The sequence below is a fragment of the Silurus meridionalis genome, chromosome 28 (assembly GCF_014805685.1).
Source record: "Silurus meridionalis isolate SWU-2019-XX chromosome 28, ASM1480568v1, whole genome shotgun sequence".
Lineage (NCBI taxonomy): Eukaryota > Metazoa > Chordata > Actinopteri > Siluriformes > Siluridae > Silurus > Silurus meridionalis.
The window spans coordinates 15060559-15083417 of NC_060911.1; the positions used below are offsets into that span (position 1 = coordinate 15060559).

The 22859-nt window shown below is 39.1% G+C and overlaps 1 protein-coding gene and 1 long non-coding RNA gene across 4 annotated transcripts; one reads left to right on the top strand and one right to left on the bottom strand.

Annotated features, from left to right (window-relative positions):
* Positions 1 to 17074: 17074 nt before the first annotated feature.
* Positions 17075 to 20090, bottom strand: LOC124381652. The gene is made up of 3 exons (XR_006924900.1): positions 19758 to 20090; positions 19239 to 19378; positions 17075 to 17857 (listed from the first exon to the last, which is right to left on the bottom strand). It is a non-coding gene; the product is annotated as an uncharacterized LOC124381652 (long non-coding RNA).
* Positions 17723 to 21800, top strand: LOC124381630 (signaling lymphocytic activation molecule-like). Of its 3 annotated transcripts, none has more exons than XM_046843434.1 (6): positions 17723 to 17859; positions 19256 to 19591; positions 20084 to 20371; positions 20497 to 20610; positions 20697 to 20770; positions 20909 to 21800. In XM_046843434.1, the coding sequence occupies exons 1-6, from the start codon at positions 17787 to 17789 to the stop codon at positions 20984 to 20986; spliced, it is 963 nt and encodes a 320-aa protein (XP_046699390.1). In that variant the 5' UTR covers positions 17723 to 17786; the 3' UTR covers positions 20987 to 21800. The 3 variants fall into 3 exon arrangements, with proteins under 3 accessions (XP_046699390.1, XP_046699393.1, XP_046699391.1); XM_046843437.1 differs by having other exon boundaries at positions 20497 to 20508; XM_046843435.1 differs by lacking the exon at positions 20909 to 21800 and having other exon boundaries at positions 20697 to 20901.
* The last annotated feature ends 1059 nt before the right edge of the window (positions 21801 to 22859 follow it).

The window sequence follows — 22859 nt, forward strand, 5'->3', positions numbered from 1 at the left end:
GGACTTGTTCCTTTCATATTAAAAGTGAAGAAGTCACATGACCCCAACATAAAGACTGAATAGAGTATTGAATAAAAAAGGATAGTAACTGGTTCAAGCTTTAAATCTGTTACTATGGTCTATTTCACATTCTCTAATGCAATTGTAGAGTGACAGGAAACAGGCTCACGTTTCCTACTGATTACGATTTAACAGAATTTTCATGCCGTTATGAGAAACTCGCTAGACTAGCAGAGCAGATGTTCTTCATGAATGCCAAAACTATTTATTAAAATACATTTAATACAAATAAAAAGGTTCCCACCCTTGACTTTAAGGATTTTTTCTGGAGCCAGAAGTCTGTCACGCCCTGTTGGATGACCTCATAGAGAAGAGGGTTGGAGACTAAGTAAAGCATCATCCCCTGAAAAGTTTCTTTCTGAAGCTGACAAGACAGCCTTTTATAAAGAGCTCAAGCCTTAGGTTAAAAGGGAAGTCTCCCCTGTTGATAACAGGGCTTCTCCCAACCTGTTCATGCTACAGGATCTCACAATTTATTCATGCTTAATACTGAAACTCTATGCAGAGACAATATCTGTGACTGCCATTTTTGCCTTCCAGACCTATTAGTTGACTGTCATTTATTCCCTGCTTCATTCCAGGAGGTTCTATGTTTACTCCCCTGGACAATCTACAGGATGGAGAGTGCCTAGCTTGGGATCTGAATTGATTTGTAGTTTATGGTGGTATGGTTCTGTTTTAAATTGTATGTTGTTCTTGTGTGTTAAACGTAATGTCCATTAGACGTTCTCATTTCTAGTTTAAATTCTTAAGATCTTAAAAATGACTTGCACATTTAGCATCTTTCACATTTAGCTGCAGCTGACAAACACATGATTTGCTCATGACTTACTGAAGTCTTTAAGGATCTTTTGGGGGCATGTGTTGAAAAACCTCTGAGTAAACAGGAAGTTTCAATGGCCAGCTTGTGTACACTCATGCAATCTAAAGGAAGTGACTGATTACAGTGATGCATCTGTAAAGTCTAAACATTAATTTATGTATAAATATCTCTGAACATCACTCTCTGAATGACGAATGTTACTTCAACCGCAACTGTGCTACCTACATCATCTGGAGCAGTTCAGAATTAATATTTGTCTAATAACATGACAAAAACATAAAAAATGTAAATAAAATACAACCTACTCACAAGAGATGCAGACTCATAATTTGCACCACCCCTCAGAGATCGTAAGCCAGTGGTACCGCTCATATTCAGTGGTCTGGAAGTGGCAAACAAACACTTTCCCGGGCTTTTGTGGCACATAAACTGCCTGGAGATGATGGCTGTGTTTTTGGGGTTAAAACACTTCCTCCCGCATGGACAACACTGTGGTGGTCTCTTATATAAACCATCAGGGGGGTCTCTGTTCTCGCCCCTTGTACAAGCTGGCGCAAGAGGTCCTCCTGTGGTCCCAGGACAAACTCCTCTCGCTGAGGGCCGTTTACATCCCGGGACGGTTAAATTACAGAGCAGATGCCCTGTCGAGACCATGGCCGAGGCCTGGGAATGGAGACTCCATGGTGGAGCAAATATGGCAGAGGTTTTACAGAGCCCAGTTGGATCTGTTTGTGACCCAGAAGACTTTGCACTGTCCCCTCTGGTTCTCTTTCTTTCACCCAGCCCCGTTAGGGCTGGATGCCATGGTGCAGTCCTGGCCGAGGCTACGCCTGTATGCCCAGTTAACTGCCCGGTTGGCTCAGTTCTGAAGTTCTTGCAGGAACAGTTTGCCACAGGGTTAACCCCTTCAACCCTGAAGGTTTAGGTGTCCGCTAGCACAACGTTTATCACTGCGCCTGCGGGGCAGTCGCTGGGTAGCCAACCCCTGGTGACAGGTTTTCTTTGTGGCGCCCGGAGGCTGAGGCCCGGGACGCGACCCAAAGTGCGTGTCGGGTACTTGGCAGTTGTGTTGGCGGCTCTCTTCAAGCCCCTTCGAGCCCTTGGCCGAGGTGGCCCCTAGGTACCTGTCAAAAAAGACCGCTTTTCTCTTGGCGATTTCCTATCTGAAGAGGATCGGGGATCTGCAGGCTCTGTCCGTGGCCCTGTCCCACCTGAAATTTGCCCCTGGCATAGCCAGAGCTTTTCTATACACAAAACCTGGGTACGTACCTAAGGTGCCCACGGCTCCCGCATGACCTGTCATGCTACAGGCATTCTGCCCTCCTCCAGTCCTCCCCCCCAGCCAGGAGAAACAGAACTGGCTGTGTCCGGTACAAGACGAGTCCGTGGAGGAAGTCGGAGCAGCTGTTCGTCTGCTATGGCCCTAACAGGAAAGGGTTCCTGGCCAATAAGCAGACGTTAAGCAGGTTGGTAGTGGATGCCATCCTTTCAGTGTACAAGTCCTCTGGTCTCCCCGCTCCGCTTGGGGTCAGGGCTCACTCCATTCGGAGTGTGGCGGCCTCTACGGCCTGGTCCGCTGGAGTGTCACTCTAGGACATTTGCAACGCTGCGGGCTGGTCCACCCCGCTGACCTTCGTTAGGTTTTATGACCTCGGCCTCACAGCCACTCCAGGCTCCTCTGTCCTGCGTGTGGGTGCCGAGGTCCTCACACACTAGGCAGGGTCTGGTCAGTGTGGAGTGATTGGACACTCGTTTCCAAAGTTTCCAAAGCTCAAATTTCCCGAATGGGTCATGTCTCTAGGTTACGTATATAACCCTTGCTCACTGAGGAAACGAGAGGCTGCGTCCCTGTGCCACACTCCCTGCATCCCTTTGGCACGTACCTTCTTTCTGTGCAGAAGCCAGTGTCGCTACCATCGTGCAGCCATTTTGTAGCTCCTGGTCATCGCGACGTCACCCACCAATGATGTCATGACTTGACTATTGGCCAGATTTTACAAGTGGTTCAGAGCATGGACAACGCGCATCGTTCCTCTGTTAACTAGGGTTACATATGTAACCTAGAGATGTTTAAGGTACATCGGCCAGCACTACTGATTCTGAAGGCCCTGAAAAGATAAGATTGACATGGCAGCACATAGAGGTTGAAATCTGATTGGACAAAAATTCTAACATCCACATACACGTACTGGAAGCAGTGCAGCCAAGAGACACACTACGAAATAAGGAAATTAAACTGTTGGGAATAAATTAATACAATTGTATGGAACAAATATTAGAATTTAGGTTGTAAATGTAGGTCAGTGCTTCTGATAGTGTTCAGGCCAGCAGAGAAGGATTTACTGACACTGACCACACACCACTGGTAAAATAACTGCTTGTTTTTAGAGTGACTCTTTGTTATATCTGCCTTTGTGTTCATCTTTACATAAGAATCAGTTAAATATTAATCTCATGCCTGTGGTTGATTGTTATGACAACATATTATATGCAGTAAATATGCAGATGCTGCTGTTTATCTATGTGTGTTAAATTACAAATTCCATTGGTTTTGTTTTATAAAAAATATCAACAATAACAAGTAAAAAACTAATTGTTTTATGGAGGATGGAAACGCACAGCATAGTGTTATTTCAAGTCAAGTTGCACTTTTTACAACAGACATTGTCTCAAAGCAGCTTTACAGAATATTAAGTGTTTAGGTGAATGATGTGTATTTAGCCCTGATGAGCAGCCATGGCAACTGTGGTGAAGAAAAAACTCAGTTAGATGTTATGAGGAACAAACCATGAGAGGAACCAGACTCAAAAGAGGAACCCATCCTCATTTGGGTGACATCAAGAGCGTGATTATAGTATTTAAACTATACAGAACACTGGAGAGTGAGAACTAAACACCTAGCTCTTTACTGCATGTGGGTAAAGCAGTCGATACACCACACACACACACACACACACACACACACACACACACACACACACACACACCTTTCTACTTTTGTTCCACCAAACAGCACAAACCGCGTTCACACACACTGGTGTACTGGCCTACATACAGGTGGCCACAGGTTCTATTTTGAGTTGCAGTGCACAGAGACGCACAAGACCTTTTGCTTTTTTTCTTTTGAGATAAACATTTGAAAGGAGTGACACATGATTTTTGGTTGAAGGTTATTTATTACATATAAACCCAGAAAATACTGTATACATATATCAAAGGGTTTGACTGTCTTTAGTCTCTGTAGCACCACATAACACTGACCTGAGGATCAGTCTACACGTCACACACTACTTTCTACATCATAAACTCTAACATACAAAGCTGAACTTGTACCTTTTTTCACCTTCTTTTGATTCTTTTACACATTTGCCCATTGCGTTCTCACCACTTTCTTTAGAAAGTGTAAACAGAAATACTAGTAAAAGATGTTCATGATCTGGTGTGATTTACTTCAAAGCCGCTTCCACGCTGGAAAACCAGATAAACCACAAGACCAAGAGCCTCAAGCATTTTAGCTTCAAAGATTAATGATAGAATGAAAGAAGGCCAAAAGTTTATCAACAGGAGCAGCAGATACCACAAGAATTTTCATTACAGAATGCAAATATAATAAAAACAGAATGAAATGATTTGCAAGTCTCAAACCCTATTTAATTCTCAATAGAACATAGAAAATATATCAGGGCCATGTTCAGCATGGTGTAGCATCACATCTTTTTTAAACAATAGTCTGTCAAACGTCTGGGAACTGGGGAAATTAGTTGCTGGCATTTTGGGACTTGAATGTTCCATTTTTGCCTGATACAGGATTCTTACTGCTAAACAGCCCTGGGGCTTCGTTGGCACATTTGTTGTTTCAAAATACGCCAAATATTCTCAATTGGTGAAAGGTCTGGTCTGCATTCAGGCCAGTTCAGCACACAAACTCTTCTACTACGAACCAATGCTGGAGTCAAGGGTGCAGTATGCGGTTTAGCATTATCCAGCTGAAATATACAAGGACTTCCTTAAAAAAGATGTTGTCTGGATGGGAACATATTCTGCTCTAAAACCTGGATATCTATTTCAGCATTGATGTAGCCTTTCCAGATGATCAAGCTGCCCATTCCATAGGCACTAATGCACCCCATAGCTCCAGAGATATGGCTTTTGAACTAAATGCAGATAAGCCTGATGGTCCCTATCCTCTTTAGTCCGGCAGATGTGGATTCCATGGTTTCCAAAAACAATGTCAGATTTTGAGTCTGACCACAGAAAGATTCTCACTTTGCAATTTACACAAAATTGGCTCAGAGAAGACGGCAGCATTCCTAGATCATGCTCATATATGGCTTCTTCTTTCAAGACAGAGTGTTACCTTGCCTTTTTAGATAGTACAGTGAACTGTGTTCACAGACAGTGATTTTTAAAGTATTCCTGAGCCCATGCACTGATTATTGATGCACATATTTTTTAACAGTTTGTAGATGCAGCTTTTCACAGATTGGTAATCTGCACATCTTATTTCTGAAAGACTCTAACTGTTTAAGGTGCCCTTTTTATACCCAATCATGTTACTGACCGGCTGCCAATTAACCTAATTGGTTGCAACTTTTCTGAAACCTAATTAGTTGCAACTTTTCTGAAACGTGTTGCCAGCATCAATTTCAAAAATAAAGTTTTTTATTTTCTTAGTTTAAACATTTCATATGTTTTCTTATGTCTATTGTGAATTAAATATGGATTTATACGATTTTGGAAATGATGGTTGTACAAAACACTAATTCAGGGTGAGCAAAACTAAGCCATTTTATTTTAGACATGGTACTATAACAGTAAGACATGAGTGTTATATCAGTCTTCAGAGGTGTAATTAAATTAATGTATTTACTAAAAGCAGTCTGCAAACAGAGCTTTACTATTGGTCAATAAAATTTACATTTACAACATGATTAAGTACATGTTATCATTCACCATCATTTCAGAACAAGTTCAGGTAAATGACTGTGGATTACACACTGATATTCTCTACAGTCTAAACATCATGTTAGTATTGGAGGTCATATTTCTAATATGAAAAACACAAACTTGAGCAGACACAGTGTTAGAAAAACACCTAAATTAAAACTCATGACTGAGAATCTTCATACTGTAGCACTGATGATTCTCACGACACACTGACCACAAATAACCACAAACCACCCAAACACAGATGCAAAGCATGCTGGGAACTACGCACTAGTGCTGAGCAAAACTATAGAAAGCTCAATTCCAGAGCTGTTTTTTTCTTTTGTAAAAATGTGCAACAGATGAGAAAGTAGAAATACTCAAATGCTGATTATTAATTCTTTGAATTATTGAGTTTAGCACTGAATTAAAGTAGAAAATCTATATGATTCACAAGATAAAAATATGTTACAAACGGCGACATCTAGTGGTAATTTTTTTTTTTACTAAGTGAATTAAAGAGAAAAAATGTAAATGTAGCAATTCTTGTGCCAAGGACAAAAAAAAAAAAGAAAAGAAAAGTTGTTACAGTTTTTTACCTTAAGGTGCCACCACCACAAAACTTTTTTGATACATTCAGTGCATTCTTTGTATTGATACATGGTTATATTACTGGAATATAAATATCAACTTTTTTGTGGGTCTCAAGATGGTGTGAGCTTAATTTTGTGAAGACTACACAATATGTGTTGGAGTAGTAGCAGAAATTGGAATTGGATGTAAAGCATTTAAGTTTGTTATTATAAATTGTAACACTGCGGGAAACCCGGTTAGTTCCAGGCTGTTAGTGTGTGTTATTGGGGCTGACAATATTGACTTCTCATCTGGAAGACACAGTGGAAAGAAGGACTTCTCTTTCCTTCCTCCAAAGAATTCACCTTGGGGAACTTCCTCTGGAGCAGACTCATGACAAAATGCAATTGTTATTGACCAATAGTGTGTTTGCAGGCTGATTATAATAATTACACTGCTTTAATTACACCCCTTCAACAAACACTCTCTGTCTAACTGTTATATTACCATGTCTAACAAAAAAAACAGATCAGACTCATTACCATGGCAACAGATTAGTTTTGCTCACCCTGAATTACGGTTTTGTATTTTGTTGTATGATAATATTTGCTGCTGATTCCGAAACTGTTGCGGTATCTGATGAATAAACTTTGGCCTTCTTTCATTCTATCATTAATCTTTGCAGCTATGATGCTTCAAGCTCTTGGTCTTGTGGTTTATCTGGTTTTCCAGCGTGGAAGCGGCTTTGAAGTAAATCACACCAGATCACTAACATCTTTCACACTTAGTATTTCTGTGACAGCTCTAAAGGAAGTGGTGAGAACGCAATGGGCAAATGTGTGAAAGGATTAAAAAAGGTATCAAAAGTAGTGTGTGACAGATGTGGCAAAAGTAAACACTTTCTTCACTTCAGTAGAAGAACAGATACTCATGTTTTAAAATTCTCTGGTAAAAGTGGAAGTACTGACTCTCCTTTTTTCTCAAGTTAAAGTAAAGAAGTTTGGGCTCTGACATGAACTTGATTAAAAAGTAGCCTTTACTACTACCTGTTTTAGTGTCACGCTGGTAATTGGACCTCACATCATATTAATATTAGGGCTGTCAATCGATTAAAATATTTAATCGCAACTTAAACACACATTTCTATCTGCTCTAAATGTACCATATATGAATACTTTATGTTTTTAATACTCTTAGCAACATAAACATGGAGAAATATGGATGCAATTATGGTGTTTTAAATTACGTAAATAATCAGGACACCAAACGGAACTTTGCTATGTTTCCACACGGACGGTTAATGAGGTGATACCGGAGAAACTGTACCTCTAATAACTTTCATCCCGATTATATTATCAGAGAATATTTGTTTTCGATTTGAACTAGTTTATTCATATATTATGTCTGTGAGGCGAGTACTCACTGAGATTCAGTTTGTTTTTGTGAAGGAAGACGACAGAGACGGCAGAGAGCGCCCCCTGTCTGTTTACTTTATTTTAGAAATGCGCACTGTGTTACTAAAATTTTGTGCAATTAAAATGAATTTCACATTTTATATTAATTAATGAATGTTTTCAGGCTGAAGATCCACCATATAGAACACAATCAGAGAAAAGACGATGAAGAAAAAATAGACATTTCACCAAATCAGTAGATTAAAACCAAAGTAACGAGTCTGTTTAAAAATGTAGGAAGTAGAAAGTACAGATATTTGTGTAAAAATGTAATGAGTGAAGTAAAATACTGATACCAGAAAAATCTACTTAAGTACAGTAAAGAAGAATTTGTATTTCTTTACTTCGTTACCTCTGGTGTGTGATGTGTAGACTGATCTTCAGGTCAGTGTGATGCAGTGCTACAGAGACTAAAGACATAAACACAAACCCTGATATATGTATATTCTTGTAATAAATACATTTCATGCAAAAGCATGTGTCACTAAATGTTTTTCTCATAAGAAAACCAGCAGAAGGTTTTGTGCATCTCTGTGTCACTGTTACTCATAATAGAACCTGTGGCCAGCTGTATATAGTTCAGTACACCAGTGTGTGTGTTTGTGTGGGTAAATGTGGTTTGTGCTGTTCGGTGGAACACAAGTAGAAAGGTGTGTGAAAGTGTGTGTGTGGTCAATGGACTGCTTCTTCTCACATGAAAAAGAGTTCGGTTATAAAGACACAGGTGAAAATACACTCAGAAATACACAGTATACACACACGCTGTGTGTCAGAATAAAATCTTTAGATATTTTTATAATGCAAAATAAATGGAGTTTTTAATTGAACACTTCATAGATAAACAGCAGCATCAGCATATTTACCGCATGTAATATGTTGCCATAACAACCAACCTCTAGGATCAGATTAATATTAATATCAAAATTAATTCTTAATATATCTCCAGATGACAACTAACAAGTAAACAGCTGACAGCAAACACACCAAATCGATCTCTAAAAACAAGCAGTCACAATAGATGCAGTAATTACAGACCAGCTGCTGTTTAGTTCAAACATCTGGTTTGTGTGGTGTCTGGTTTCAATCCTGCATTTAAAAGTGTAGAAGCTCAAAGAGTGTGTTTAAAACTATTGATCTTAAAAAAAGGGTGTGGAGTACAGTTACATTACATTACATCGATTGATTGGTTGATTGAATTGTTATTTATTAATTTTTTTTTTATTAATTCATTTATTTGTTTTTTTTTTATTTATTAAAGGTCAAATACAAATACTTTGCAACATGAACACTCATATGACAGTCAAATTATGGCATAGAAATGATTTACTCTTTACTCGTGTGATTGTTCAACAGGAAGTGTGATTATGTGTTTAGAAAGATTGTTAAAAGGACATATTAAAAAACATATCAACCGAAACGTCCAACTTATACATGTTTTTACATGAAACTGTGTCTATAAAATACTAAAACTGGACAATGTGGAAGTACAACACTTCCTTTTTTGGAGGTTAGAGACATTAAATGTAGTTTAGATGTTACAGATACGTCGCTGCTTGTTGGCCATTGAAACTTCCTGTTTACTCTGAAGTTCTGCACACATGCCACCAAAAGATCCTGAAAGACTTCAGTAAGTCATGACCAAATCATGTGTTTGTCAGCTGCAGCTAAACGTGAAAGATGTTCAAGTCCATTTTTAAGGCTGGAAATTCACCTAGAAACACATAACACATAACACAGATACAAATAAACTCAGATATCAAAGGACACAGTGCATCTTGTAGATCGCTCAGGTCACTGGAGCTGGGGAGCAAGCAGAGGCCTCCTGACGTTAAGTATAGAATAAACGACAGACTCACTGGAAAGTCAAGTCAAGTCAAGTCAAGTTTATTTGTATAGCGCTTTTCACAACAGACATTGTCTCAAAGCAGCTTTACACAAATCAACAGTGATGGTGAATGGTGTGCATTTGTCTCTGATGAGCAAGCCGTGGCGACTGTGGCAAGGAAAAACTCCCTTAGATGTTATGAGGAAGAAACCTTGAGAGGAACCAGACTCAAAGGGAACCCATCCTCATCTGGGTGACATCAAGAGTTTGATCATAAATCTTTCAACAATACAGAACACTGGAGTGAGAACTAACATGATTACTGGAGTATAAGATTATAAGTAATGTTCTTTCTGCAGTCTTAAACAGTCTATATGGTTAGTAGCTCCGAGTTTTATAAGCTCAGCATTTGTGATCACCACAGATCCAGCATCAGCTTCTCCATGCCAGAGCCTTTAAACACTCCAGGAGGTCCAATGTCAAAACTCCACACATGTAGCGGGATCCAAATGGCACTGGTACGTCTCTAGATGGTTCAGGATGTTTGTGAGTTCGGCATCTACTTCTTTAAAGGTCCGTAATCATCACGAGGTGGGAGGTGACTGGAGCTGGAGCAACCTCAGGATGCCTCGGGATGGGGAGAGAAAGAGAAGCAGTGGAGAGGAATTAGCGTAGCTGCTGTTCATGATATTAACAGCACAAGTTGATAATGTGCATGTGATCAGATGTTCTGGAGCACAAGGTTATGATGTGATGTGTGTTATGTGTAGGCTTTGCTAAAAGATACGTTTTAATCTACACTTAAATTGGGTGAGTGTGTCTGAGCCCCGAACACCGTCAGGAAGACTATTCCAGAGTTTAGGAGCTAAATGTGAAAATGCTCTACCACCTTTAGTGGACTTTGCTATTCTAGGAACTACTAGAAGCCCAGAGTTTTGAGATCTCAGGAGCGTGGCGGATTGTAGCGTGTTAAAAGACTGGATAGATACACGGAGCCAAACCATTTAGTGCTTTATAAGTGAGAAGTAATAGTTTGTAGTCTATTCGAAACTTAACAGGAAGCCAATGTAGGGACGATAAGATCGGGGTTATGTGATCATATTTTTTTGACCTTGTAAGAACTCTGGCTGCTGCATTCTGGACTAACTGAAGCTTGTTTATTAATGAAGCAGGACATCCACCTAGTAACGCATTACAGTAGTCTATTCTGGAGGTCATAAACGCATGGACGAGCTTCTCTGCATCGGATATAGACAACATATTTCTTAGCTTAGAAATATTTCTAAGGTGAAAGAAGGCTGTTTTGTAACCTGATTGATGTGATTTTTGAAAGACAAGTCGCTGTCTAAAATAACACCCAGGTCTTTTACCGTTGAACTAGTGGTTACAGAACATCCGTCTAAATGCAGGTTGAGATGCTGGAGCATCTGTATACCAGTTTTTGGGCCGATGAGCAAAATCTCAGTCTTATCAGAATTTAAAAGTAGAAAGTTATGGGTCATCCAATCTCTTAGTTCCTTAACACACTCAGTCATCCGGGTTAATTGAGCTGTATCGCCTGGTTTAGATGAAATATATAGCTGAGTATCATCAGCATAACAATGGAAGCTAATTCCATGCCTTCTAATAATATTTCCTAACGGAAGCATGTATATTGTGAAGAGCAGGGGTCCTAGAACTGAACCTTGCGGCACGCCATAATTTACTTGCATTAGCCTGGATAGCTCTCCATTCAAATCTACGAAATGGTAACGATCGGACAGGTAGGATTTAAACCAGCTTAATGCCTGTCCCTGAATGCCGATGTAATTTTGTAAGCGATCTAGGAGGAGATCATGGTCTATAGTGTCGAATGCAGCACTAAGATCTAGTAAAACCAACAGCGAGATGAAGCCTTGGTCTGAAGCTAAAAACAGGTCATTAGTTATTTTAACTAGAGCAGTTTCTGTGCTATGATGGGGCCTAAAACCTGACTGAAATTCTTCAAAGATATTGTTCTCTTGCAGGTAGGAACATAACTGTGCAGCGACAATCTTTTCTAAAATCTTAGACATAAATGGGAGATTTGAAATTGGTCTGTAATTTGATAACGTGTTTGGATCCAGATTAGGTTTTTAATGAGGGGCTTAATAACTGCTAACTTGAGGGATTTAGGGACGTGACCTAAAGATAGTGAGGAGTTAATAATATTTAGAAGAGGCTCACCAGTTGTATATAACACTTCCTTCAGTAATTTAGTAGGAATTGGATCTAACTGACATGTTGTCGATTTAGCTTTGGCAATAACATTATACAGCTCTTCCTGTCCTATACATGTAAAACAGTGGAGTTGTGGAGTTGAAGGTAACACTGTCTCAGGAGATGCTGTAAGAGGTTGAACTGCCACAATTGTTTTTCTAATGTTATCTATTTTTCAGTGAAGAAAATCATAAAGTCCTCACTACTAAACTGTGATGGAACACAATTTTCAGAGCCCTGATTTGTAGTTAGTTTAGCTACTGTACTGAAAAGGAACCTGGGATTGTTTTGTTGTTTTCTATAAGTTTGCTCAGGTGTTCAGCTCTAGCAGCTTTTAGCGCCCGTCTGTAGCTGAGCATACTGTCTTTATACGCGATTCTAAATACCTCCAATTTAGTTTTCCTCCATTTTCTCTCCAGATTACGTGCTGTTCTCTTGAGGGCATGTGTATGACTATTATACCAAGATGCAGGTGCTTGGTCTCTAACCTTTTTTAACCGGATAGGGCAACGGTGTCTAATGTGCTAGTGAGGATAAGGTCTATGTTCTTAGTTATCTCATCAAGATTAATAGTAGTTATGGGTTTAGTGAGAAATTGAGATAAATCAGGCAGGTTATTTACGAATCTGTCCTTAGTGGTTGGAACAATAGTCCTACCAGGTCGATAACGTGGTGCAACACGGCTAATCTGCTCTACCGGTAGTGTGTACAGTATGAGGTAATGGTCTGTGATGTCATCACTCTGAGGTAAAATATCTATATCAGTGACGTCTGCTCCGTGGGATATTATTAAGTCTAGTGTGTGGTTAAAGCGATGAGTTGGTCTGGTGACGTTTTGTTTAACCCCAAAAGAGTTTAATAAGTCAACAAATGATAATCCTAGAGCATCGTTTACATCATCTACATGAATATTAAAATCTCCTACAAGCAGCACTTTATCAAAATTGATCAAGAGATCTGATAGAAAACAAGCAAACTCTTGAAGAAAATCAGCGTAGGGTCCTGGGGGTCTGTACACGGTGACCAGAGCGAGTTTACTATGTATGTCCGAAAGTACAACTTTAAGAACGAGCACTTCAAATGATTTAAAGCTGAATCCTAACATCTGACTAACATTAAGAGAAGCAGTATAAATGGTTCCTACACCCCCACGACCAGTCTGACGGGCTCATGCTTATAAACATATCCTGACGGTGTCGACTCGTTTAGACCCATATAATCACCTGGTTTAATCCAGGTCTCAGTGAGACAGAGTGCATCGAGATTATTCTCTGTGATCATCTCATTTATAATCAGTGCTTTGGGTGCAAGTGATCTAATGTTTAAAAGACCAAACTTTAAAACTTTTTGGTGTTTGTTTATCTGGCATTTTCAGTTTTAACTTCAATGAGATTGTTTCTGGATCTTGTGTATTTACTTCTTGGTTTTGCTACACGAGGATAGATACGGTTTCTATAAACTGGGCTGTGTGTGAACTTGTAACTATTTGGTCTGTTGTATGCGTGTTCTCATTGTCGAAGATTTCCTGATGTCTTACCAGTCAGATGGTGTGAAGTATCCTAGAGATGTTATCTGATAGCACTGCTGCTCCAACTCTGCTGGGGTGCAGGCCATCAGGGCGGAAGAACCTAGGACGCTCCCAGAAACAGTTCCAGTTATTAACAAAGAGAAGTTTATGTTCTCGACACCATGACTGTAACCATTCATTTAGAGCTAAAGTCTACTAAACTTCTCAGCCCCTCGCTGGTAAGTGGGAAGAGGTCCTGACACTATGATCCTCGTTGTGGGTGATGTGCTGCGTACCGTCTCCACCAGGATCCTGAAATCCCTCTTTAATACCTCCGTTTGTCTCAGCCTGGTGTCGTTCGTTCCGGCATGAAGAACAACCGCTCCGAAGTTCTCCTTCAGGACCGCGGGTACCTGCGCAGCGACATCAAGAACACGAGCACCAGGAAAACAGCGAGTGTGCACCTTACCTTTAGCTCCGGTAGCGCGGACATGCCGGACGATGGAATCTCCGAGAATCACAGTGTCGCGTTCCGTCTCGCGGAGAGGCGGCGGTTCTCGGTCGAGATCTCGAAGGCCTGTAGTGGTGGCGGGGAGACGTCCTCGACCGGGCTTTGCTTGTCTCTTCCGCTGCTGCCGCATCCAGGGTCCATGTTGCACCTTTGCCGGAGTTGTAGGTGCGCTGGGTCTGGGCAGAGAAACACGCGGAGTTGAGGTGCTGGGAGCGTTAGGTTCAACCCGGAATTTACCTGGGACGAGTGCGCGTCCGCCCGGGATGTTTCCAGCGCCGCTTTCCGCTCTCGCAGCCGGGCATGCTTTTCATGCAGCTCGCGAATCTGTTTCTCCAAAACCTCCATCTCCAACGCCACCGTTTGCAAATCGAACGAGTCCTCACCTGTGCTCAAAGTCAGACACACAGCCGGCATAGTGCTCATAATCACGAACAGATTTCGGATACACAAATAAGATAAAGTGAGAGAAGATATAGTGGTAGTCGAGTTTAACTGACTACAGGCACAAGTCAGGAAGACAAACAATTTAGGATTATTAAAAGAGAAAAACACAAACAAACGAATATAAACACGAATACAAACACGAATACAAACACGGAACTCGCGGCAAACAAGTCAAACACAGGAAGCTACGTCACCGGAAGTGTGTGCCTCAAGTGACAGGTCAGGAAGGCTACACTGTCAGGTCTCAGGTAGGGCCACAACATCTGCCTTAGACGTGAACATTATGTGGGATGAAATACCATTGGCTTCATGTATGAGCATGATGTGGGAGCCTCTGAGGTCAGCCTCAGATGTAAGCAGGTGGTGAGAGGTGGTATATGCCATTAACAGGTAGTGAAAGGCCCCATTTTTTGGCTCTGGCTGAACAGGTTGGAAGAAGCACTGTAGCATTACATGGGAGGTGACATTAACCACCTCAGAAACAAACCAGTAGTGAGAGGCCTCACATATTCTTGCATTAACAGCTTGTAAACTGCTCAATCATCTGTCGTTAGTAGGAGAAGAGCTAAAGGACATGTCATTAGGCTCTAGCTGGAGCACCTTGTGGTCAGCTGCCTTAATGGCCTCTGGAGGGATCTCAATACGGAGAGACTTAGCTGTCAACTTCAAGCTGGAGCTCTTCATAGTGGGTATCCTCATTGGGCTCAGGAAGAAAGTCTGCTGAGAACTATAATTTTATTTATTCTCCAGCCCTTTACTTTACTTAGAATAGAAATAAGCCAAATTCATACAACAGACAGTGACAGACTCCTAGCTCCAGAAAAAATCAGAAAGGTCTTCATCTTCATCTGTATGCCAAGCAAACTGGCTACAGTGCAAAAGCCTCTGGTTTCGGTGGTATCATAGAGCTCGGTCCACTTGTACCACAGCCAGTGAGATTACTTTAGTTTAGTTTTAGCATTCATAATGAACATCTGCTCTGCTTCGTCTTCATTTCTAGAACAGTTTAATTCCCTACAGATAAAATTGTCCGTAAACCGTTTATTTAAATATTGTCTGTGCATTTGGATTAGATTCGTGTTAAACTGTTGGCCATTTGAGGAAGCAGCGACAAACCACTTCACGGTCCACATTCAACTGCACAAACTGGTGTTGTTACTCGACACTAAAAGGCTTTGTGTGGATTTGAGCTTGAAGCAGTTTTATCCTGTTTTATTCAATACACTATTCAGTCTTTATGTTTGGGTCATGTGACTCTTTTCTTCACTTTTAATATGAGAGGAACAAGTCCAGACTCACAGTGAGGATTCCAGTCAGAACAGAGTGTGAGTGCAGGAATATTACAAACCGAAAGTAACAAACCGATAATGGAAAAATCTCTCAACATGTTCCAGCTTGATGTTCAGGAAAACAGGAAGCAGGTGAAGATGTTATCTTTAACTGACTCAGTCTTCATTGTCCACAAACATCTGCTATGAATTTATTTATTTATAAACATGATTCAGACATAAAAACTTCATGAGGTTCAGCTAAACCTGTGAGTGCTTCTTCTGTGGAAATGAATAAATAAAAGTCTCTCACACTCCTGCATGAAGGGAGAATATTACAGGGTGCAGTCATGCAGTAGTGTCTTATAACACTGGAGTCTGTTCAGTTAAATGCTTTGCTCAGACACGCCCTCTATCTCTCCATCTTTCTCTCTCTCTCTCTCTCTCTCTCTCTCTCTCTCTCTCTCTCTCTCTCTCTCTCTCTCTCTCTCTCTCTCACCATATCCGAGATCTTATCTTCAGCCTTGAAAAACAATGGCGTATTGATGTGGTTGAATGAAAAAGACGAGTGCATTTTGGTTCTTTTATGAAATTGGTTAAAAACGCAAAATCGACAAACCCCAAATTAAGAAGTGAAATCTGAGCTGGGAAACAACCTGAAAAACCTGAGATCAGACCACATATAAATAATATATCACCAGGATATAGATTCATATTCTCTCCAGTCCTTCACCCTCCATCCATTTCTTTCTCCAAGCAGCTACAGCTGTTCTCTTGTTGTGCTAACTAGCTAACTAGTGCACTAACTCCAGTTGTGTAAAGTGTAGTAACCTGGATATTGTGTTGTACAGTGTGCTGTTATCACTCCCAGACACACCGGCTTTTACATCCCAAAAGCATTTGATATCTCACTCATATTGATTTGTGGATGATGAGAAATGGAGAGATGATGCATTTACTTCTTCAGCACAATAAGAATCAGAGAGGAAATGAAAACTGCCTGTGAGGTCTCCAACCCTCAGCTGTGGAATCTTCTGACTCTCTGATTGTTCTTCTTGGTTTTATGGAAAAACTCAGATCTCTTCACTGTCTCCATCTTTACACTGAACAACCTCCAAAACCAGTGAATGAACCATTAACAAAGAAAGGAAATGATAAAACAGTGACATTTGTTCTAGCTGGTGCAGAGGTTTGTGGTGGGTTCAGTGTTCAGATCTCTGACTCACAGACAGTAAAGGGGGAAGTGGTGATGGACGACCAGACTGCAGAAATGATCAACTTTATATTTATCTTTAACACAGAACCTGTGAAGTTCTGAAAGTGCTGAAGTGTTCGTTCTGTTCGATCTACACTGAGTGTTAATGTGTTTACTGAGAACCAGTGAATCATTAAAAACCTCATAACACTTATTAAAGGTCACATAGAAAAACGAAGCAGGATCACACTTTATATTCAAAGCTTTTTATTAAATGTAAATTTCTGCTTATAAATACAGACTGAAGTGAAACATGTTACCTGCATGTACTGTAACGTCTACCTGAGGGTGTACAAACTTATGCTGAAATGTAGACAGGAGACCAGTCCAGTGCTGAACTTCCTACAACAGAATCCACAGAATAAATACTGACAGATTCCTGACCATCAGGACATTAGAATGAAATACCACACATTTATCTACAGTACAGTAAAAATGCTGCTGTGTTTATACTGTACACAACAATGTTCAGCTGGAACACTGGGAGTAACCACATGTTCAGGATGTTGGAGGTGGAGTCACGTGACATCAGATAATCGCATGGCAATGCCAGGGTTTTTTTCTACACTCTTCTTTTCACTAAATATACACTTCTTTTACACTGAACTGTAAATAATAGTAAAATGATTATGAGATGATAAATGATGAGTAAAATGGTGAGATTTCAGGATCTGAGTATCTACACAGGCATGTAGTGAGTGTTTACAGACTGAACACTGCTACAGGCGGAGCTCCAGTGGTTTTCTGGATGTGAGCCACAGAAGACGAGAAGCTCACGGCATCGGAAACTTGTGTAGAACAGAAACCTTCATCATGGCGCTAATCTGCAGTGTTTATGGAATTCTTCAGTGTCACTGATGTTCAGGAAAAACGGGAAAATGTTGATCTGAGAAACACGCACTATGGAGTATAACAATGGTGTGAATATTTCAGCAGGAAACAGGATTCTCCGTACTTTTCTCTCTCTGATGTGCTGTAAGTGTACACACACACACACACACACACACACACACACACACACACACACACACACACACACACACACACACACACTCTATATTCAATAAGAAGAAGAAGAAGAATTGATGTGTTGGAGGGAATAAAGTCTTCTCCATGTGCAGATGAACTCTGATCCTCAGCTCCAGAACTGGGTGTTACTGAGTTCTCTGAGGAGATCAGGTTTCTCACTGCTCTCACTTTTACAACAAACACATTTATTTCTGTTAAATTTTACTCCTAAAAACACTCACAGTAAGAGTTATTGTCACTGGACTGGTGCTCTGTGCACTACATCTATTTCTGTACTGTTTCTTTATAACATTACATTTTATTTAAATTACAGAAAAATTACATATTTCAGTAACAGTGTAAAGTTTAGTCAATTTTTTGGTAAATGAATAAAATCAATTGAATTATTAAGTTGATGGTAAGAAGTACATGATCTAATAGATTCATTGTGCCGATTTCAGATGACGATGATGTTTTCCATTTTCATAATTTCACACTTTATTTTCTTTTTTTATTAAGTCTTTATTTTCTAATCTGTTGCTAAAACATAACTTTTAGTACTATTGTGAAGTTGGTGAAAACATCTGCAAGCTGTTAATGTTGGAGCAATAATGTTGGAGCTCTGTGTAAAAGAACAATTTCTCATAAACCCATATTTTATTCACAATAAAAAGACAGAAAACATATTAAATGTTTGAACTGCTTCATAGTAGAAGAGTCTGGATGCTGAACTGGTCTGTCTACAGTCCAGAACTTTCACCAATTAAAACCATGTGGTGCATCACAAAACAAAAAATACAACAAAGAAGATCCAGGACTGCAGTTAGAATCCTGTATCAGACATGAATGGGAAAACATTCCTCTCCCAAAACTCTACCAACTTTCCTCAGCTCACAGATATAAACAGACTGGTGTTAAAAGTAGAAGAGATTCTGTATGGTGGGAAACATGGCCCTGTCCCAACTTTTTAAAAATTTGTTGGAGCCATTAAATTCAAAAATCATTCAAAATCAAATTGACCGTATTTGTTTTCCTAAAATGGTACGTTTCCTCAGTTCATTTGATATTTTTTTCTATGTTCTTTTCTAAATAAAATATGAGTTTATAAGATATGCAAATAATTAAATTGTGTTTTTATGTACATTTAACAAAGTGTCTAAATATTTTTGGATTTGTACTTGTATTAATAGATGTTCTGCTGTAGTGTATAATAATATATTCACTACAGAACATTCAGATTAATTAAAATATAATATATTTATATTGTGAATTTAAAAACATAATCTGAAATCACACATGAATCACAGTAAAGTTTTAATGGACTGTTTCTGAGTGAAATATTGAACCTGAAGCTGTGATGCAGGTTTACTGAGTGCAGCTGGAGATGAGATGGTCACACTGCAGGAAGTGGAAGGAACCACTATAACTCTCCATACTGGGATTACTGGAATTCAGACTGATGCTCATATAGTTTGGTTTAATGGACCTGAGAAAGCAGAGAAAAAGATATTGAACAGTCAGATGTTTAAAGGAGAAACTGTTACAGAAATCAGTGAGAGATTTAAAGAGAGACTGCAGCTGGACAGAACCAGTGGAGCTTTAACCATCAGGAACATCAGCAGGAACCATTCTGGAGTTTATTTATTACAAGTCATCACTGAAGATCTCTCATCTAGGACTTTTAGAGTCAGTGTTTATGGTGAGTAAAACTGTCTCCTTTCTCCTTTCTGTCCATGTTCAGACCTTCAACTTTATAATTACTATAAACTCAATCAGAGCTGAGGAACAGCGAGAATCACCTGAGTACAATCAATAAAACTTCACAGAGAAAATTAATGTACAAATAATTAAAGTAAATCACAGACCAAGTGAACGTGTCAGGGGAATCAGCCAATCACATGTCAGGGGCGGAGTTAATTCTGAAACCAAACAAGCACATAGGAAACTGTACAGAAAGCAGAAATCATGATACTGAGTGATGCACTGAGGGGAATTTCTAATAAAGTGACAGTTTCCAGCAATTTGCAGAAAATTCTGGTGTATTTATGAATGATTTAAAATTAAAAAAATTATTATTTGAAAAAATGCAGTGCTTCGAAAGGAAAATTCTCAGATTAGATTCTGTCACATTATAATAAGTGTTCAGCTTGTTATTTATCTTTTCTATTGAATGTGTGTTTGTGTTTCTTAGCTCCAGTATCAACTCCAGTAATAAATCTAAGAGGAAATAGAAGTCTGTTCTCCACAGAGTCGTGTTCCCTCTTGTGTTCTGTGGAGAATGGAGAAGATGTGAAATTATCCTGGTACAGAGAGAATGAGAGAATCTCCATCACCAATAACACAGATCTCAGTGTTCCCCTCAATCTCCCACTTCAAATACAACACCATGAGAAGAACACGTATATCTGTGTGTCTGCAAACCCTGTCAGCAATAAAACTACTTCTCTCAGCATCACACAGCTCTGTGTTCACAACTCAGGTACATCAGAGAGATGAAACTCATCATAAGAACACAGTGGAATATTAATGACGTATCAGCATCATGTTACAGGATATCTGTATCATTTACAGAAATAATTAATGAACATATCGTATTGTTTACAGGACAATCTGAAGGTTCTCGTTCTCAGGTCCCTGTCCTGATATCTGCTGGAGTGTTTGTGTTATTAATAATATCTGTATCTGTGGTGATTTGGCTGAAAAAGAAAAAGCAACAAGGCGAGTAACACGTCTTTCTGTTCACGTGTGTTTTCATCTTTATATTTGTCCTGTTTTATACAATTTTCTGTGATTTGTGTGTTTAGTTCCTGAAAAAGCTGAAGGTCTGACCTACGCTGATATAACAGTTACAGCTCACAGCACAGAGAGAGTTCAAGAGGTAAAGATCTACATGAAACTCCTGAAAATGATCCTGATGTGAAATGTGATTGAGGATTTGGTGTAAAATCACATTTGTTCCACAGGAGTGATAAAATCTCCCCTGATTCACATCCTGAAATCTACTGGTGTTTTACAGGAAAAAAACTCAAGAAAAGCACAAGATGAAACGGAGGAGGAGCCAGTGCTGTATTCAGAAGTGAGGAGATCAAAGTAATTCATCACATCAATATATCACTTTATTATTATTATTATTATTATTATTATTATTATTATTATTATATATAAAGTATTTCCACATGTACAGTGTGTAGATTGTGTACAGTAACGTGAGCTTGGTTGTGGTTGAGATCAGAGTTAGATTGGATTTCAGGCTGCAGTTGGATTTATTCCTTCATTCTGAGTTTGAGATAAAAGGAAGGAGATTTCAGAGGATTTGAACTGCGTCGTGTCTGAACGAGTGTTTCTGCTGCTCTCATTAAAACCTGTTCACACCCTGATGAAGATCTGATCTGAGCTGTGCTGAGAGAAATCCTGTAGGGGTTCAGGCGTCTCTTCAGGCCTCAGTGTCTAATATTTGAATATTTACTGCTTTGACTAACAAACATTAAAGTTCATGTGCTAAAAAGTTCAGCTAAAAAGGAGTTCAGTAAATCAGCAGCTCCAGTTTTCCATCTGTTTACGCTTCTCACATTACAGCACATTGTTCAGATCAGATACACATCCAGAGCTGTGTGTGTGTGTGTGTGTGTGTGTGTGTGTGTGGTATATTAGTCAGCATTGTATTTACTCCTCACATGAACACGTGACTGTAGATCCTGAAAAACCTGATCATGTCTTTGTTCATGAAACTCTGTTGATCCTCTCAGTGTGTGTAGATCAAACAAACACCTTCAGGACTTGAAAATGTAAAATATGAGTGACGTGTGTAGTGTTTTATTTCTAATAAAAATGTACAGGTGGAAATTCCTCTTTTGATCTTTTGTGTTTTATGAAACATTAAAACGCTGAGATTCTGCACAATTTCATGATTTTAATATATTTTCAGTTCTCATTAAATAACAATGAGTTGATTTCAGAACACAGATCTCTCCTTCCTGCCTTTAAAAGGCGCTGTCTTTGAATTGAATTAGAACACTACACTGCCCCCTACTGTTTATATACAGTACTGTGTAAAAGTCTCCACACCCTGCGGTATTTTTTCTACAAATTGAGATGTTTATTTTTTCTGCATTAATGATAAAAGTGGGAGAGGAAATGAGAATATAACTAGAAGTGTTTAGTGACAGTCAGTTTCTAATAAACACATAATGGAGACTGATCTAAATTAAGAAGAACCACGTGAGGTTCTCCAAGATGCAGAAAACCTGAACCTGAGAGAACTGATCCAGGATTAAAAGCCTCATAACAAATATTATTATTATTTTTTTTACAGTTTACTGCTATTTTTTACTTCATTTATCAAAAGTAAAAGCATGTAATTATATTTGAGGACTTTTACACAGTCTACTGTACAATCTGTTCTGTTACAGTGATAAAGTTCAATCAGAAATATTCATTCAGATCTTTTTAAACAATCAGCAACTAAAACCCTGAACTTTTCCTGTTTCCTGTAGAAATATTACTATAGTTATTATTATATTTACTATATACTGTAATATACTATAATATACTACAATATATTACTATAGAGTTATTATTATATAGAGTTTTTATTTTTGCCAAACAATAAGAAATAATCTCCCAGAGCTTTTACTTTATAGCTGATAGATTTTTATATTTACACTTTGACTCGTGTTACAGTAACGAACAAGAGAAACTGCAATATTAATATCAAATAAGATCGTCATTATAGTCAGATAGAAGAACTACATCAAAGTAAATGAACTTGAATTCAATCATAAAGAAAATAACATTTATAACATTATTTGGGTTTATATCATGAAGATAAAACCACGATGGGGTTTAAATGAATAAAATAATGAAATGTAAAATATTCACACGTTTATTTTCATTTGGAAAATAAAATCACATTAATAAGAACGCATGGTGATCTGGTTTTCCGGAGTGTTTTCTATATTAACTCATCG